At 46.4% G+C, this 18,652-nt stretch overlaps 1 protein-coding gene across 2 annotated transcripts in view; it reads left to right on the top strand.

The window, feature by feature from the left end:
- The first annotated feature begins 1,214 nt into the window (after positions 1-1,214).
- Positions 1,215-18,652, top strand: part of celsr2 (cadherin, EGF LAG seven-pass G-type receptor 2) — a 55,541-nt gene continuing 38,103 nt past the window's right edge. For both annotated transcript variants that reach the window (XM_084024180.1, XM_084024179.1), the window contains exon 1: positions 1,215-5,015. In XM_084024180.1, coding sequence (XP_083880306.1) covers positions 1,475-5,015 — 3,541 coding nt within the window. In that variant the 5' untranslated portion in view covers positions 1,215-1,474. The remainder of the gene's footprint in view (positions 5,016-18,652) is intronic.

Here is an 18,652-nt window from a genome sequence, read left to right as displayed (position 1 = left end):
TGGATAAAAGGGATGATGCTTTTAAAGAAAAACATAAATAACATGACAGTATTTATTGCCCACATACATTTTAAATTGCATGCTTTTTGCATAGTTTTGCTAGCTTGTAAAATCATTTTTAAATGGACAGCCACATATCTGCCACGTTGATAGGCTTTGCAGTTCAGTCACATCACCAATTTATTTACATATATATATATTTTTACTTTTTCTTTCCCTTTTGAAAGTTGCAGTTTCCAAGGTCAAAAACATGATTATGAAAGTGCTGAGGGAAAACAAAAAACATCCATCAGTGACGGTGGATGCAGGCCTCCTCTCAAACTGTGCTACTGCCGTTTGTCCAGCAGGGGGCAGTCACACTCAGCACATCACCTGCGCTTCAAGTTTCACAACAGCTTCAGTTTTTAATGAAAGATTTTACTTCTTTGTACTCACTTCACATGTAGTCACGTGTTTTATTTCATGTGTATCTTACGCAGTTGCCCTCATACAGTTTTTACAACTCCAGTTTTGAAAACATATCATATCCAAATGAATTTAAAGTGTCATCTTTTGGTAGATTTTTTTTTTTAAACAATGGGCATCCGGCTGAAGAACAACTTCAACACTGACCACCTACGATTTAAGGTATGTCTGCCAGTTAATAAGTAAACCCTTTGGTTAGGTAGGGTTTGTCACTGGGTAAATAATATAGGGTTGTGTGCATTCTGTCTCTCCCTCTCTCTCCCCCCCCCCTCTCCCCCCCCCCCCCCCCCTTCTCTCTCTCTTGCCATTTAAACTGTTTTATTCTAAGAGTATCCAATATTAGGAGTGTCTAGTGTAAAGATGCCAGTAGATCTGCAGCTGAGACGTTCAAACATAAGATAAGTAAATAGTTGTAAACTATGTGAAACTAACACATTAACTATTATTGTTGATGTTTTCAGTTCATGAATGAAGCTTTTTTGGAAGTTACCATTTATCTTCAGTGACAGGGTTCTTGTCAAGTCCTCAGACCCCTAACAGAGCTTCTCTCTCTCTCTCTCTCTCTCTCTCTCTCTCTCTCTCTCTCTCTCTTACACACACACACACACACACACACACACACACACACACACACACACACACACACACTCACACACGCACGCACGCACACACAGGTTTATGATAATGAGGAGCCTCAAGGCGCAGGGGGAGCTGGAGCCATTTTCACCATTCAAGCGGAGTTGCGCGGACGGAGCGGAGGTGCCAGTGCTGCGGTGTTGCTGCTGCCGGCGTGTGTGTCATTGAGTGAGTGTGTGAGTGCAGCCGCTCCGGCCAAGGTGACTGCGGGTTTACCTCTTCAAACCAGTCCGGGCTGACCGGAGAGAAGTGCGCCCGCTGAGAGCATGGCTCCTCTGGAACAAAGGGGAACTCACATGCGGAAAGTTTAAAAGGGAATAAGGAGCTGCGGAGATTCCCTCTCGGAGAGCTGCGGAACACACACGGAGGAGCGATGCACTTCGCCAAGTGGGATTTGTTGTTGTTTTTGTGGTGGTGCAAACTAGTTTCGCTCGCGCGCTCTTACGCCGTCCACATCAGCGCGGATGCGGGTCCGGGGACGCTGGTGGCCGGCGCGGAGCGGGACGCGCGGTGCACCCTGGACCAGGTGCTCGCGCCCAGGTTCACGGAGCGCTTCCTGGAGACGGACGCGGCGGCGGGCGTCGTGTTGGTCTCGGACTCGATAAAGTGTCGCTCGCTGCGCTCCAACCCCTTCACCGTGTACACCGTAACCGACTGCACGGACTCCGGCTACAGGCATCTCCTCACCAGCCAGTACGACGTGCACGTCCACGGTAGGAACTGTTCAAACACGCGTAAAAGAAAACCTCAGTGGGACATGGAGGTGCTCAGTTTGTTTAACACGCACGGCCGCCACCGCTCGGAGTGCCACCAAGCCGGCTCCGTGTTGTTTGCAGTGGGGGGTCTGCTACCTGGGACCCCGGTGCGATGCAAAGTCACAAACACTCGGGACTTTTACTTCTCCGAGGGGGGCTTGTTTGTGTCTGAGACGCTGTGCTGGAGGCAGGACGCGCTCCTGGAGCTGGACCTGCTCTGTGATGTCCTCACAGGAGAGGGACTCAGCGCCGAAGTCAACCCCGTCAACATCCACTGGCGCGTGGGACAGGGTCCCTTCAGGCAGGGCCACATAGGGAAGCTGTTGGAGAGGGCAGCTCAGTCTGATTCGGGGATTGTGAGCAGGCGGAGGAGAAGCATCAACAGCAGCCCCCAGTTCAAACCTCCAATGTACCAAGTGTCTGTGGCAGAGAATAAGCCAGCTGGGACTGAGGTCGTTCTCCTGAAAGCGGTGGATGTGGATGAGGGGGAGGCGGGCAGGCTGGAGTATTTCATAGAAGCTCTCTTTGACAGCCGCTCCAACAATCTCTTTGCTGTGGACCCAGCCGGCGGAGCCGTATCCACAATAGAGGTGTTGGACCGGGAGACTAAAGACACCCATGTGTTCCGTGTGACCGCGGTCGACCACGGCACGCCACGGCGTACGGCCATGGCCACCCTCACCATCACAGTCAGGGACACGAATGATCACGACCCTGTGTTCGAGCAGCAGGACTACAAGGAAAGCATCAGGGAGAATCTAGAAATAGGCTACGAGGTGTTGACTGTGAGGGCCACGGACGGGGACGCACCTGTTAATGGCAACATCCTCTACCGCTTCATCAACGGCAACGGGTCCAACGACGTGTTTGAGATTGATTCGAGGTCTGGTGTAATCCGCACCAGAGGCCTGGTCGACAGAGAGCAGGTGGAGGCCTACATGCTGTTGGTCGAGGCAAACGACCAAGGTCGTGACCCCGGACCCCGCAGTGCCACAGCTACCGTGCACATCGTGGTTGAGGATGACAACGACAACGCTCCCCAGTTCAGTGAGAAACGCTATGTGGTCCAGGTGCCAGAGGACATGGCCCCCAACACGGAGATCCTGCAGGTCACCGCCACGGACCAGGACAGAGGGAGCAACGCCGTTGTTCACTTCAGCATCATGAGCGGGAACACCAGGGGACAGTTCTACATCGACGCTCAGACGGGTAACATGGACCTGGTGAGTCACCTGGATTACGAGGCGAACAAAGAATACACTCTGAGAATCAGAGCTCAGGACGGGGGGCGCCCTCCGCTCTCCAACATCAGCGGCCTGGTGACGGTGCAGGTGCTGGACGTCAACGACAACGCCCCGATCTTCGTCAGCACCCCGTTCCAGGCGACCGTGCTGGAGAACGTGCCCCTGGGCTACTCCATCATCCACATCCAGGCCGTGGACGCCGACTCGGGCAACAACTCCAGGCTGGAGTACCGCCTCACTGAGACCACGCCAAACTTCCCCTTCACCATCAACAACAGCACGGGGTGGATCGTGGTGGCAGCTGAGCTGGACAGGGAGAGCGTCGACTTTTACAACTTCGGAGTGGAGGCGAGGGATCAGGGCTACCCTGTCATGTCGTCCTCGGCCGGCATCAGCATGACCATTCTGGACGTCAACGACAACAACCCAGAGTTCACCCAGAAGGCGTATTACATGAGACTGAACGAGGACGCGGCCGTGGGCACCAGCGTGGTGACGGTGTCGGCCGTGGACCAGGACATCAACAGCGTGGTGACCTATCAGATATCCAGCGGAAACACCCGCAACAGATTCTCCATCACGAGTCAGAGCGGAGGGGGGCTCATCACACTGGCGCTGCCTCTAGACTACAAACTAGAACGGCAGTACGTCCTCACCGTCACCGCAAGTGATGGCACGCGCCTGGACACCGCCAAAGTGTTCGTCAACGTCACCGACGCCAACACACACCGGCCGGTGTTCCAGAGCTCGCACTACACCGTCAACATCAACGAGGACAGGCCCGTGGGCACCACCGTTGTGGTCATAAGCGCCACAGACGAAGACACGGGCGAGAACGCACGCATCACCTACTTCATGGACGACAGCATCCCTCAGTTCGACATCAACGCCGACACAGGAGCCGTCACCACGCAAATTGAGCTGGACTATGAGGACCAGGTCTCCTACACGCTGGCCATCACTGCTCGGGACAACGGCATCCCGCAGAAGTCGGACACCACCTACCTGGAGATACTGGTGAGCGACGTCAACGACAACTCCCCCCGCTTCCTCCGGGACCACTACGTGGGCTCCGTCATGGAGGACGTGCCGGTCTTCACCAGCGTCGTCCAGGTCTCAGCCACCGATAGAGACTCGGGGCTCAACGGCCGGGTCTTCTACACCTTCCAGGGCGGGGAGGATGGAGATGGAGACTTCATAATTGAATCCACCTCTGGTATTGTTCGCACGCTGCGCAGACTAGACAGAGAAAATGTGCCCGTTTACAGCCTGCAGGCATTTGCTGTGGATAAAGGTGTTCCCGCTCTGAAAACGCCAGTGAACATCCAGGTAACCATCTTGGATGTGAATGACAACCCTCCTGTGTTTGAGAAGGATGAGTTTGACATCATGGTGGAGGAGAACAGCCCCATCGGCCTCGTGGTTGCACACATATTAGCCACGGACCCGGATGAAGGCAGCAACGCACAGATCATGTACCAGATCGTGGAGGGGAACATCCCGGAGGTGTTCCAGCTGGACATCTTCTCCGGAGAACTGACTGCCTTAATAGACCTGGACTACGAGACGAGGTCCGAGTATGTGATCGTGGTCCAGGCCACATCGGCCCCCCTGGTCAGCCGCGCCACCATCCACATCAAACTCGTGGACAGGAACGACAACGTGCCCGTGCTGAAAAACTTCCAGATCATCTTCAACAACTACGTGACGGACAAATCAAGCAGCTTCCCCACCGGAGTGATCGGACGCATCCCGGCCCACGACCCCGACGTCTCGGACCAGCTGCACTACAGATTCGAGGTGGGAAACGAACTGAACTTGGTGCTCCTGAACCAAAGCACGGGAGACATCCAGCTGAGCCCGGCCCTGGATAACAACCGGCCCCTGGAGGCCTCCATGAGGATCTCGGTGTCAGGTGAGACTGTTAGATAACTCTTCGTTGTAGCAGACTCCACCCAGCAGAAGGTGTACTCTTATTTCCATTGTGTCTCGTCTCTGCATTTACAGTTTTCTCTTCACTTCACTAGATAATGGAAAGGGATGATGACTTAAGTACGTCTTTCTTTGCTTCAGTCTTCTGGAGTGATTACCTTTTATAATACAAAATATTCATGAAGGAAGATTACTTTTTATTTTACTGCAGGATATTTGTAATCCACTCCACCTCGTCTCCTTCTAAAAAAAAAAAAATCACTCAAGTATGTATTCCGGGCCCCCTCTTTGAGGAGCTTTCTTTGTACACAAGCCCAATTTAGCTCTGTCTATTATGGAGATTTAAAGAGCCGTTTGTCTGAGCACGTCTGTATCCTGTGGGATCCACACTCCAGTGGGCACAGTGATCATGCCCCATAATTGCTTATTATAGTCCCCTCCCACAATGAAAGAATGTGTGAGTCAGAATTAAGAGTTGATGTCCTTTTAAGTGTTGTATTGTTGGCCTGGCTTGTTCTTTTTCATATTCTAATCTGACAGAAAGAGAAATGTAATAGCTGTCAGCTAAAAAATGTAAATTGCTGTTTGGTCCACTGTTTTGGATGCTGTAGGCCCTTTTTGCATTTTTGGTTCATGCTCTGTTCTAGTTGTTTCTCCCACACTGCATGTCTTAATCCGCCTGCATTCCACGTACCTTTTAATTTTGTGTGCATTGTGAGTTTTTTGCTCGAAAAATGTGACTGAACTTAAATTGCACCCACTGAGAGTCGGGTGGTGTTGCTACACTCTGTTGGAGCTTATTTGACAGTGTGATCCGCAGCAAATCTGCCTTCTCTGTGACCTTGGCACAACCTGAGAGGGAGGGAAACAGAACCAGGGAACATTATTAAGAGATCGGTTTAAGATGAAATCAGATACTTAACAGTGAGGATTAGGGCTGGGAGGAAGCTTGGGGTTCCTTTGATTTGAATGAGACAGTGGAAGTGGAAGTGTTTTCACATTTGTTAATGAGGTGACCCCGACTAGCGTATACTGTATGGTTTCAGTGGGAAGTTGTTATAATGGAGTTTTGCATCTCTGGAGAACAATAGTGGGCTGTCGATGTAGGGGCAGGCGCTGGAGCTCATACCAGGCTGTGGTCGGGGGCAACAGCTGTGACTCCACCGAGGACCAATTAGAGGCTGTGTCTCCCCAGCGCGTCCCGCACCTGCTTGGGTTTATGTGTCAGCACACCCTGCAGGAGATGGAGGGAGGCAAAAGGACAGCGGGGGGATGGGTGGAGGTTAAGTTGCAGTTGTGTAAACTGGAAACGCGTTGGAAAATACAGTCGTACTGTAACGGGGCAGGAAAGAGGGGCTGCTGGAGAAGGAAGACGAGCTCCTCCAAAAGACACTGCTGACCCCAATTTCCAAAGGCTTCCCCCTCCAGGGACCTCCCATGTCTTCCCATTATCTTTCTCTTCATGCTGCCCTTTGAGAGGCCTCTTATGATGGACGGTTTTTGATGAGCTCTTTTGTTTGACGTTGGACTTTGATTAACATCGTTCTGAGCGGCGATCTTCACACTGAAATGGATGCAACGGTTCAAATGTAGCTACAATATGCCTCAAGTTTAAAGTGTGTGCTATACAGTAGCTTTGGGAAGGTAACCTTTAAATAATCCACAGATTATGATGATTTTCTTAACATTCAATTTCAGAATATAATCCATTGCAGATTGCCCCAACATAATTATTGAGTTTCACTTCAATTATCATCCCAAAATCATTCAACTCAAGTATAGTAAAGCACTTGACATCAATCAAAATATACAATCCCCTAGTCCCTATATTCATACCACACCATAACCAATACCAAATCAACATCTTCATGATATAAAGTAACATATGACATACATGATATACTTGATAATGATATTGCAGCGACCCACAGAGGCTGCATTAACAATAACCCGGGTAATCTAAATACATTTGTAAAGCAAAATTAGTCACATGACTTTAAATAATTGATTGTGCATGTTTTTAATGCCGCAAAAAGAGTAAATTAAATTTTGCCCGTTGATAAATATGAAAATCACTTCTTGAAATATCTTATATTATTTAAATAGAATAAATACATCTTTATAATAATAATACTCTTCTAACAGAGAATATTGCTCTTCAGATTGGCAAAAAAAAAAAACATATGCAGGCATTTAAGAGCACATCTGACGATCACAAAACTCAGAGATCCTGCTACCTTACTGTGTATTGGCTGCATGCACAGGCATCAATTAGTGATTAGAACCATTTGATTATGTTAAGAAGTCATTCTCTTATTAGGGGAATGTGTGAATTAATTTGTGTTGTACTGAAAGTAAACCCAGATTTTGAATGTTCAATTCTAGCTCGCATTTCTAACAAAGCCGACATGCGTGATGATCATCTTCCTCATGTGACACTTTCTGCATCATGAAGGGAAATGTGGTCACACTGCAGAATTGAGAGGCTGGCTGTTGGCGGAGGGATTAGATTTGCTGCATCTGTATCCTGGGATCTGACAGACCAGTGTTGACATACTCCGTAGCTGATCTACTGTTCCCAGGCAAGCGTGAGCCTGCATAAATAGCTGTTTGCATTAAATGGCAAAGATTTCCCCCCCTGGTTTCCTTTCATCCTTAAAGCCGCGTTAATTTTCGTATAGAAACTATAGCTAATCCCTCATTATCCCTCATTTTTTGGACGTGTTACTATGCGTTTTAGTTTGAATATGAGGACAATTTGTGGTGTCTTTTGTCGGTTTTTCCATCATTATATTGATGTCTAAATTCCTGAAAATTTCTTGCACCATGAAGTTAACCTCCTGCGTGGCATATAAACAATGTATACTTCATTAAAACTATGCCATGAGGTCACGTTGTCCTTGTTTTAATCAAATTCTGAATCCAAGCCAGTATCCTGCCCTTCATGCTTACTTTGCAAACGCCAATGCAGAGATTTAACAGACAAACACGCCTCCACAACTAATGATGGCAGTTTGATTCAGCTCACATCACACTGCAGGTTGTACAGATGCTCAAATTACATGGTGGACGGCAGATCATTCTGGCTCTGGTCACTGTGGGGAGAGGAGAGAGAGAGAGAGAGAGAGAGCCTTTCATGTTTCAGGTGTGGGTCTAGTGGCAGTGAATGCAATGAATGTTAAAGTACTTTGTTGTCACACTTGTCTGAGCCAAACTTGTTGGCGTTCAGCCCAAATTATATATACTTTATATACAGGGTCGCCCATGAAGTTGTAATAATTTGCAAATGTCTTGTCCTTTTATAGCGCCAAACAAATGTCATGCATGAATTAATGTCACCTGGGTAATTGTGACACATAATGTAATCATTGCACCTCGTCTAAAGTGATAACTGATGCATTTAAATAGGAATAAACGAGACTGGGTCTGAAAACAAAATATTCCAACTGTATATGTATATATATGTATATATAGTGTATATATATTTGGTTTTCACGCCCCCCCCCACGCCCAATCAGATGCAGCATAGTTGCCAGTTTTCTATATGGTTGAGTGTGTGGTCTTAGACCCCCCCCTTTGCCCCCTGAACTTCATAAGATTTTGCTACGAGACTGGAATTTTAATGGAGGAGTCACTCTGCTCCATCACATATCGTATAAGTAAGAGCCAAGGCATTCACAGCCAGTGTAATTTCATTATAATCTATTAAACACTTGGGAGGGACTTTCTCAGGGGTTGTCTTCCGTAACACTAGCCCATCAAGCTGCATAAGCGCGTATGTGTGTGTGTGTGTGTGTGTGTGTGTGTGTGTGTGTGTGTGTGTGTGTGTGTGTGTGTGTGTGTGTGTGTGTGTGCATGCCCAGGCAGTTTCCAACAACAGCTGGACCTCTGATTACTTTACTTACACTGTCATATAATTATTTCACTCAAGCGGAGCGTACCTTGGATTTCTGCGTTCTTAATTGTTGCCGACTTTCCTGTTTGCTTTTATGTCTGATTCATAGGATTCAAAGTCGCAGTTTGCAAATGCGTGCCTGTGTTTAGTGCGACCGGAGTCATCGGTAATGCCCTTTTATTCCTCGTGTGCCTCCCAGGACGGCGTTAGTCACACTTGCCGGCTTGCCTGGAATGTTTGTATCACTGTTACTCTTCTTTTTTCCTCCCTTTAGCATCACCTATCACCTTGATCCTGTTTCTCTTTTTCCCTTTTTGTCCGCCTGTCACTATTACCCATTTTTCTCCTATCTATCCGGGTCTATAGCTCTCACCCCTGCAACCTCCACTGTTCCCTCCCATCATTTCAACTCCTCCACCCTCCCTCTTTACCCTCCCTCCCCACCCCTCCTCCTTTGACTGTTGCACCCCCCCTCTCTCCCCAGTGAAAGGAAGAATGCCTAAGAGAAATGCTTTGTTAAGCACCCAGTTGTCATGGTGAACCTAGCAATGCCTGAGAAATTCCTTGTGGGTGGGGACAAGGGGTAAGGTCCCTTTTGTGGAGTGAAGATGGGGGTGGGGGGAGGCACATAAAGTTCTAAAGAGCAACTGTCCCCCTCTCCCTCTTTCCAGCGAGGCATGTAAGGCTTTCTTTGGACCTGTAATGCTCCGGGACACACTGACCTGTCCTGCGGCTGCTTTCACCCTGCAAGCATTTTTACAGGACGTGCAGCCAATCAGCCGACACCTGACTGCAGATAGAAACTTTCCATCCGACGGATAAAGTCTAGTCTTGCATGTGACAGATGTCAGGGGGCCCCTTGTTTTGTAGGGACCCAAGAGTTTACAGCTCGTGGTGATATGATAGTGTGGTCTTTAAGCTCTTTGATTTGGGACACAGATGCGCTCAGAGGGTATCCCATTTCTTCCTGCCGCCTTGTTTCTCGGCAGCAGAGCGTCCTCCTGTCGGCCTCGCTCCTCTGCCCTCGATCGCATTTAAGTCCGGAGGAACTGAGGTGGGGTGAGGTTGTGCGGGTGTAAGGGGGGGGGAGATGACCTCATCTATAATGTTAGGAGGATAAATTGTGCTTGGGATTAGGACTGGTGCATCGCTGGGGTGAGGCCATGTGGTGCTTGCATATATCTCAGCGTTGTCCTGCATTGTCCTCGCTATCCCAGCAGACAATGGGAGTGGGCTCTGTCTGGGACCTCCCCCCCCCCCCCCCCCCCCCCCTCTGTCTTTGTGTCCACTTGTTTTTCCTCCGGAGGTGCTGTCTTCATGACGGTTTCACCGGGCCTGCTATTCACCCATGAATTATCCTATTTACTGTACAATCTGATTCAGGCCCTTTTTAAAATAATTCCCTTGCAGCAAAGCACTGACTTGACCCATGTGATGCAGATCTAGTCCATTGATTCCCAACTAGCTGTACTCTGCAGTTGCCAGGGCTGTGGAGCAAAACAAACAACAGAAATGATGGTTTGACTCCTGAAACACTTGTTGCGATAGACAGTGGTGTGGGGTTATTTAGCAAAACTACATCAGAACATCCAAACCCTCACATTACTAGTGCAGTATATTCCAAGTCTAATTTGTATGCTCACTACTTCCCAAACGCATCCTTTTTCACTAAAAGCCTATAACCACTCTCACTCTTGCACAGGTGCGCTGCACATAGTACGGTTTGAGTGCTGTTTTGATATCGTTTTGCTGCTGTTAAAAGTGGCCCCCTGTTTATTCTGCTTCGTTGGCTGTGGAGGGATGCGAGATAAAAGGTTTTCTTCAAGAATTCAACGTAACATGGGTTCAGCAATTGATATACAAATGATCATTTTGGGGGCGAAGTAGTCTTTTAAAATGAGTTTGAGGAAAGAGAAGTGGAACGTGAAGTTGGGTGTTGTTTAAGGGTCCTTGGGTTCATCTCACATGGCTGGATGGTTTGGGAACCACTGGTCTATAACAATAGATGGTAGTGCGACATCATTCCAGACCTCTACTGGAGTAGAGAAATCACTACACGTCCATCTTTCTCACACTGTGAAGGTGACAGCTTATGTGTCTGTAACAGGCTGTTACCTCTCCGCTCCAGTGGGCTCGTTTAGTAGAAGCAGACCGAGATTTCACAGTGACTTGGTTTCATATGCTTCAACTCTGCGGTCCAAACTGTCATCATGGGGCTGAGACGGGAGAGTAAGAGGTCTGACTGGTGGAGGTGGTGAACCATAGCGTGCAGGAGTTGGAGATGTTTCATCACCGTCTCACTTATAGTGATACTGACAGGAAGGCGTCGGGCTGTGAAACAGCTGCTACAGTTCTGTGATTGTGCTTCCACTGTTTGGTGGCACTCAATTAACGAGAGTGACTGTTTAAACTGCTCACTCGGATGCAGCTCGAGCCTTATTTATTTTATTTTTTTTACTTTGCCACATGATTTGTTGCCTTTCTAAAATATTTTTTACCAGTGACATTAAACTGAGTAATAGCCCTTGATGTGGGTGTTTTTTAGCACTGGTATCAAACATGGAATTTGACTTTGAGTTGCTGTCTGCTCCGATTTAAAGCTTCTTAAATAAATGGAAATGTCACTGTTGTGCTGCCGGTTGCTAAGTATCCAATATCTATCAAATGACTACTGGTATGTTTGAATAGCGGCCTTGTGCTTGGTCACGTCGCTGAATGCTAATGTCTCTTTACTATTGCGCTGACAGCAGTTTTCCTTTGATATGCAAATGTTCTGATTGGAGGAGTTCTGTGGCTCCAAAGCTGCTTCGCCACAGAGGAAGAATCTGAGGGAAATACTCTTGTGGCGTTCCAACGCAGCAGAGAAATGTCATCATGGGGATGATGCGGCGGGCCACGAAGGGCCTCTCTGTCAGACGTAGTCAGCTTTCACCCTGAATGGAGGAATCAGGAGAGGGATTGTGGCTCTGCTCTCTGGGTTGACATCCTTGGGTTGACATTGAGCTACAGCAGCAGTCTTCATTATTGCCTTCACAGGCACTGTAAAGAATCACTGCTGTGTTGTGCTTATCATTATAGCTTTTTACTTAAGCTTAATTGCTCCACAGAATTAGATAAAAACATTCAGTTACAAGCATTGTTGGATTTTATAGATAATTATTTCTCAAAACAAGGTCAGAGATGTATGAATATTTATTTAACCCATTTATTCTCGTGCTGTGAAACAAACATACTCATACAGTGGAAGCACACGTTATGATGCTCAGTGTAATTTGTACATTGATGTAACATCAACGTACAAATGATCGCCTACTGATAACAGCAGATCTGCTGCGTGGGAGTTCAAGCATGCTGTCCATTCCCTCCCTGGAGGGTTCTGTTGTACGCAAGCTGTCGGTGTTCAGATGCGTTTGATATTGCGTCGCTACGTTTTTAAAACCACCGACACGGTTCTCGCCCTGGTGGAGGTGAGGAGCTTTTGTCTCGAATCCGCCTCGGTCTACGGTCATTGTGCTCTGAAATGTTTCCCCAAGCAGAGTGTGTTCAAGAATGTCTTTGGTAGAGTTTAAATGTCTCAGCCCTTCATGGCATGTTTTACCCTCCAGGCGATGGATCTCTCAACTTCCTTGGCCTCCAAAACAATTTAGCAATTTAGTGTTAACATTAAATTGGACGATAGTAGATACTTTGTATTTTTGTGTATTTTTAAAAAAAAAAGTTTAAATCCTATGTCCATATACATAAACATACACAACAAAAATCACTTAAATTCTTGTTAACATGATCTGACTTTTGATGACTCATTTTGAACTTGGGGGCATATAGATAAAAACATCTAATAAAGTGTGATGACTATGACCCTGACCATTACATTGTTCTTCTAAATATTGTCTGAAAATGTTGTAGGTGTGGATGAGGGCTAGTGTCTTTGAGCCTCGGTCTTGATCGTGATGGCGATGTGTTTTGCTGATTGAGGCCCGCTGGGAGTCGTCGAGTGTTTTCTGCAGAGCGTGGTGGTGGTGGGGTGTCAGCTTCGGCCGTTGCTTGTCTAGTGGGGGGTCAGGAAGACGGGAGAGGGTTGGGAGGGGGGGGTTGGGGTTAATGAGATGAAAAACCTGTCCCTCCCTTTGCAGTGCTTATAGCCTCCATCCCCCCAACCAGCCATCCTCTCCATTCAGGCAGCGGTTGAGTGTGTTTCACCTTTCAGCACTGCTTAATTCAAGCCCCCCCCCCCCACACACACACATTTTACTGCTTCCCTTTTGATCACCAGGACTTGAGATTACAGCCTTTAAATTAAATTGAGACCAAACACAGTGCACTTGGCTGTAATGAAGAAGGCATTTGATAAGCTTGATCTAACAGATAGGAGACACGGTGAGAGAGCTGAACCACGGAGCTCCAACATGATGCTAAACCTCCACTCCCTCGCTCTTTAACCCACATCAGCCCTCATCAGTGTCTCCTTTTTTTTTTCTTTCTTCTTTGCGGGAGTGTTAATTAAACCTCAGCTGGCTGACTGGTATGAAGACGAGGACTAAGCCTGTTGTCCTGCTGGGTGCTTTCTGTTCATGTATGTCCATAATCAGGTGGGAAAAAATCATGAAAAAAATGACTCTGGTCATTTGTTTGTTATCGTATTTTGGAATTTTCTTCAATGACCCTCCATGGAATAGTTTGTATTTCATACATTCAAATATTAACCCCCGGGTTCGTTTGTATAGTATTTATTCAGGTCACTTCATTGGGCCTCGTGTTGATGCGTCCAAGCACCGGGAAGGTTTAATCTCAAAGTGGCCATAAACATGTCACGATGATGACACAACCAAGCTGCTGATCTCTGACTGGAAGGCAAAATGCTTCAGAAAGAAGTAAAGTGTGATTTATTAGTCAGGCTCTCACATACAGGATCAGGACCAGTAACTAATGTGTGTGATTCTCCAAGACCAGAGTATTGAATCATCCCGAGATGAAACGGTGTCCTGTTGTTGGTCCCACAGGGCCGGTCCTCTCACGGCGGTGTGCTTTGTTAGGTGTGGATGTGTTGTCTCTCTGTGACCTTGTGTGGACTCGGTGGTCTTTATTGACAGTAGTTTATGACTCTAAAAGCTTGTTAACAGCAGCTCTTACCGTTAATAACGACTGCAGAGGGCAGAGACAGCTGTTCTTCCAGGCTCAGGTTATACTGTATTTCAGAAGAAGGTAGTTTTAGCTAATTATCTGCATTTAATTTCAACATTTGCATTCTCCCAATGTTCAAACAACAAAAATAAAGTTTAGTACGTACATGTTTTTGCAATTGTGAACTGTGGTACTAATGGTTCCTTATTATGTTTTTTTATTTTATGTACCCTGTCAACCAGCAGCAGGTTTTCCTCCCAGCTCCAATTTAGTTTTATTTCATCTCCACTTCAGCCATTTTCCTCCATATTTCTGTATGTATGCAAAGTCTGATATTATTAGTCCTCGAAACCAGACAGTAGTGTAGATAAAGTTTGAGCTATTTTAAATTCATGTGCTGTATCCAGTTCTCTTTATATACCCGTGCTAGAGAGCCTTTATCCAGATATCCAGAGAAATATTGAGAAAATCTTTCTCCTTTCTCCATCCCTTCAACTCTCAAAGTGTCTCACTCTGCATTACATTATTATTTTATAATACTTTCACTCGAGGATTTCACACAATGAGATACCACTGGGTAAACTGTAAAGAATATTTTAAAGCAGAAAGAAGGAACAATAAGGCAGATATAGGATAAATAGCTTTCTCTGATTGGCTCTGAGCACACATGTGATCACTTCTGTGATCACTTGAGAGCTGCTCTTGAAGGTTACCGTTACACTCCGCTGTAAGTACGAGTATGTTGCCTGATAAATGTGTTTTAAATGTGAGCCCAGATCTCACTGATCCGTCCTCAAACAAACATCCAATCAGGAAGTAACACTCCGCATGCTAATTTGTCCGACTCATAAACTCATCAGAAGCCTGTAGGTTTGCAGAGCGGACATCCACAGGCCCTTTTCCTCCAAAGTGATTTTTAATGTATGATCTTCCTATTGATCTTGGAAACGGGACCCCGGCCCGGCTCCCTTTGATGTAGTGAGCAGTCGTGCGTGCTGCACATACTGTAGTGCACCGATGCTGATCAACTAAGACAGACTCTGCTCAACCTCATTACCTTCTTACCCCCCCCATCATCATCACGACACACTCCGACAGTGTGCGACTGTGGCGTTCTGTACGTGGCGCCGTTAGACGCGTGATGAATGGCTGCTTGAGAGAGCTGCTCGAGTGCGATTATTTATCATCTCTCCACTGTCATGATGATAAATGGGATTTTTATAGTGTCTGTAATGCGTTTCCCCTCCCCACAATAACGAGAAGGTGTTTTCATTGGCTCAGTGTTTGACCTGCACATCAAGAGGCGGAGCATCCAGGTTTACTGGGTGTCACCGACTTGAATTCTCCTGTTTTTGCCCACTTTCTCGTTCATTTGCAGCTTTCTGGTTTTACTCGATGGAGACGACTTTAATGCTCCACCAGTTTGGCTCTCTGTGAGGCTGGCAGCAGAAATCCCTATTTGATTGTCTGCAGACGTATCTGCCCACTACCATCCTCTGAAGGTGACACTGTGTCCTTTTTGGTTTTTCCACTCAGACTTGCAGCATGTGAAGCTCTGTGTCCCCGCTGTCTCTTTCCCGTCTTTGATTTTTCTCTTCGATACGCGGACGAGAAAGCAGAAATAATATTACATGGAGAGAGAAAAGCATGATGGTGAATGGTCACAGGCGAAGCTCTGCAGGAGAGGGTTGTGCTGCCGGGCCTGATGTCTCTTTCCTCAGTAATTTGGTCACACAGTCCCACTGGTCTTTATCCGCCATGACTTTGTTGACATTTTCTGGGATTCAACTGGGAGATTTGATGGTAACTTTGTGGTCTAATTAGGCCAGTCTCCCCAATTTGTTCTCTCTCTCTGTCTGTCTCTCTCAGCGGCTCATTGTCACAGCTACTGAGTTATCTAGTGCACTTTTAGCAGAAATCAATATACCTATACGTTACTAAATCTGTCTTTATAGCAGCAGCCACCTAAAGGCTCACTGTGTTTGTGTAACATTGTGTCAGTGGAGTCTTTGTCGTTTGTAATTCTCTTGACGGCTGAAAGTGAACCTGATTAATATTGCAGAGATAAAAACCTTCTACCTCCTCTCCTCAACCTCCCGGCTGATCATTTATGTTCTCTGTGTGGAGACTTCAGTCGGACACGGCTCACGACTCTTCTCTTTAAATCATAATGACTCGGCTTGTTTGTTTTCAGAGATGTCTTGTAGGATTTCTTGGCTCTGCCTGATTTGATATGAGGAAAATGAGCAACGACCTTGAGAGTTTGTATGCTAAAATATTTCAAAAAGGGGAACATCAGACGACCCACAACCTCAAAAACAGCTTTGTATTTGTGTATTTCATGATGCATTTTTGAACATTTCTATGAATATTCTGATTTGAAAGCACAAAACTCACTTTTTGAATGATGCCACAACAGTTATGCAAGGTTTAATACAGATTTTAAGGCTGTTTTCCTCAACTTCTGTGACTCAACCTCCGCTGCTTCGACATACACTCTCTTCTCTATTGACATAGGGATCGTCACTACTCAACCACACACAAACACACACACAATGCTGTACACAGTCTTGGCAGTCCTGCAGCCACAGTGTGTGTTTAATCTTTTCCCTGGCGCCACTTCCTAGTTGAGAGCATTCCTGGCACCCAGAGGCCCAGAGGGGGTCGGGCTCTGGGCTGAGGGTAGTGTCACACTTCAGAGCTGGCACCTTGTCTTGTCACCATCTAAGCATCTCCGTATTCCTTCTATTTTTTGGCCCACAATGCTCCACTTAACCCTCCGTTCCTGAGCGCAGGATCCTGCCGTGGAGAATGACCTCTTTGAAGGATGGTCTGGTTCCTTTCAGGGGAGATTCTCCTCGCGCTCAGTTTCCCAGCGCTGCGTCTACGTCTGGAGCGATGCCCGAGCTCCCGACCAAGAATGCACATTGGCAGAGGGCATAATTAAGGCAATGTCCTTATAGTGGCCTAACCTATAAGAGCCTCTGTTCACTGAGCGCTGGCTACTGTTGCTACACAGTATCATATGAGATGAAGGGAAGAGGAAAGAACTAGAGGGATTAGATTGTTGTTGGTTTGTTTCTTCAGGTTAGAAAGGATTTTAGTGTCTCCAGTCAGTTAAACATTAGAGGAACAGCACCCCTGTGTTACTGCAACATTCAGTTATATATTTCTCTCCCATGCAGTTGAAACACTCTTCCATCTCACACCTGGAAACATAGTAAATATAACTCCAGTTTTCACACAACGATTGTAACTGTATAAAATTCTCTGGTTCCAGATTCTCAAATGTTGTTATTTGCTTTTTTTTTTATTAATTGACTGAGAAAATATTAAGCTTGTTCATCCATAATGAAATGAATTGTTGTTTGCTGCCCTAAAATCAGTTAATTAAAACATTTACAATGTGTTGTTCTTCAAACACATGGAGTTGTTAGTAGTGCCTAATTAATCAAGGCCTCGGTTCATCGTTAATAATAAATCAAATTATTAATAATTAACAAAACGCCAAACATTTACTGCTTCCAGCCTCCCCCTCATTTTAAAAATGAAGGAATTGAATATCTTTGAGTTTTAGATGAGCTACAGACATCCCCTTGGGGTCTGGGAAGATGTGATGGACAGGAAGAGGAGTAGGAATGGGGAAAACATTTTGTGAAACTGTTTTTGTCTCTTTCTCATACTGTTGTCACCTTGTGACCCCATGGAGGGGTTTTGACCTGCTTTAGGTTGGAAACCACTGGTTTAAAAGATGAATCAATGTCTTGAAAGAATAATCCGCAGATGAACTGATAATGAAAACGATCATCAGTTACATTTCTCCTCTTCTTGAAAGTGTTGAGCCTGAAGTACGAGCTGCTCAGCCTTTGTCATGGCTTCCTCTTATGTTCTTCCCTCTTACATGCAAATCTTTTCTTGTGTACACAGGTGTGTGTGTGTGTGTGTGTGTGTGTGTGTGTGTGTGTGTGTGTGTTTACAGTAAAGTGCGACCCTGCTCATCTCTGTACTTTGATTCCCCCCCCCACTTCCTCCACTAAGGCTCTGTATTATTACGGGGCTGGAAGCGCTTGACTGAAAACAGGGGGATTAAAGCCGTGTCAAACATGCTTCTGTCTCTTTTCCTCTATGACCTCCCCCCCACCCCCTCCCTCTCTCCCCCCCTCCCTCCTTTGGCACTATGTGTTTAAACTCGCCCGGTGCCAAAACAGGGATCTGGTAACTTTGGGCAGTGCTGTTTGTTTGTGTGAGTCCTGCTTGCAGGTTCTGCTCTCTGGCCGGCATCCAGATGCCCCAAACAAAGCGTCCCATTGATGATTTTGGAGGGAGAGGCTTATTTTTGTGACACTTTTGATTAAGCCTGCTTTGTGTTTGCTCTTGAGGCTACAAAAAAAACTGCAGGCCAGAGGTGAGAAAATGATAGCGCTCTCTCTGTGACCTTTTAGTGAAACACTTTCAGAACTTTCGAGAGGCGAAGTTACGCAATTCTTCACTTACAAATAAAAAGTTAAATCAATATGCACTTGAAAAAAAACAAATAATGTATACCATGGGGTTTTATTACTACAGCCTTACTTGGTCTGGTATGACCAGTAACATATCAAACC

The sequence above is a fragment of the Eutrigla gurnardus genome (genome assembly GCF_963514095.1).
Source record: "Eutrigla gurnardus genome assembly, chromosome: 2".
NCBI classification, from domain to species: Eukaryota; Metazoa; Chordata; class Actinopteri; order Perciformes; family Triglidae; genus Eutrigla; species Eutrigla gurnardus.
The sequence above is the reverse complement of the archived record's forward strand: the minus strand, read 5'-3'. Positions and strand labels throughout refer to the sequence as shown.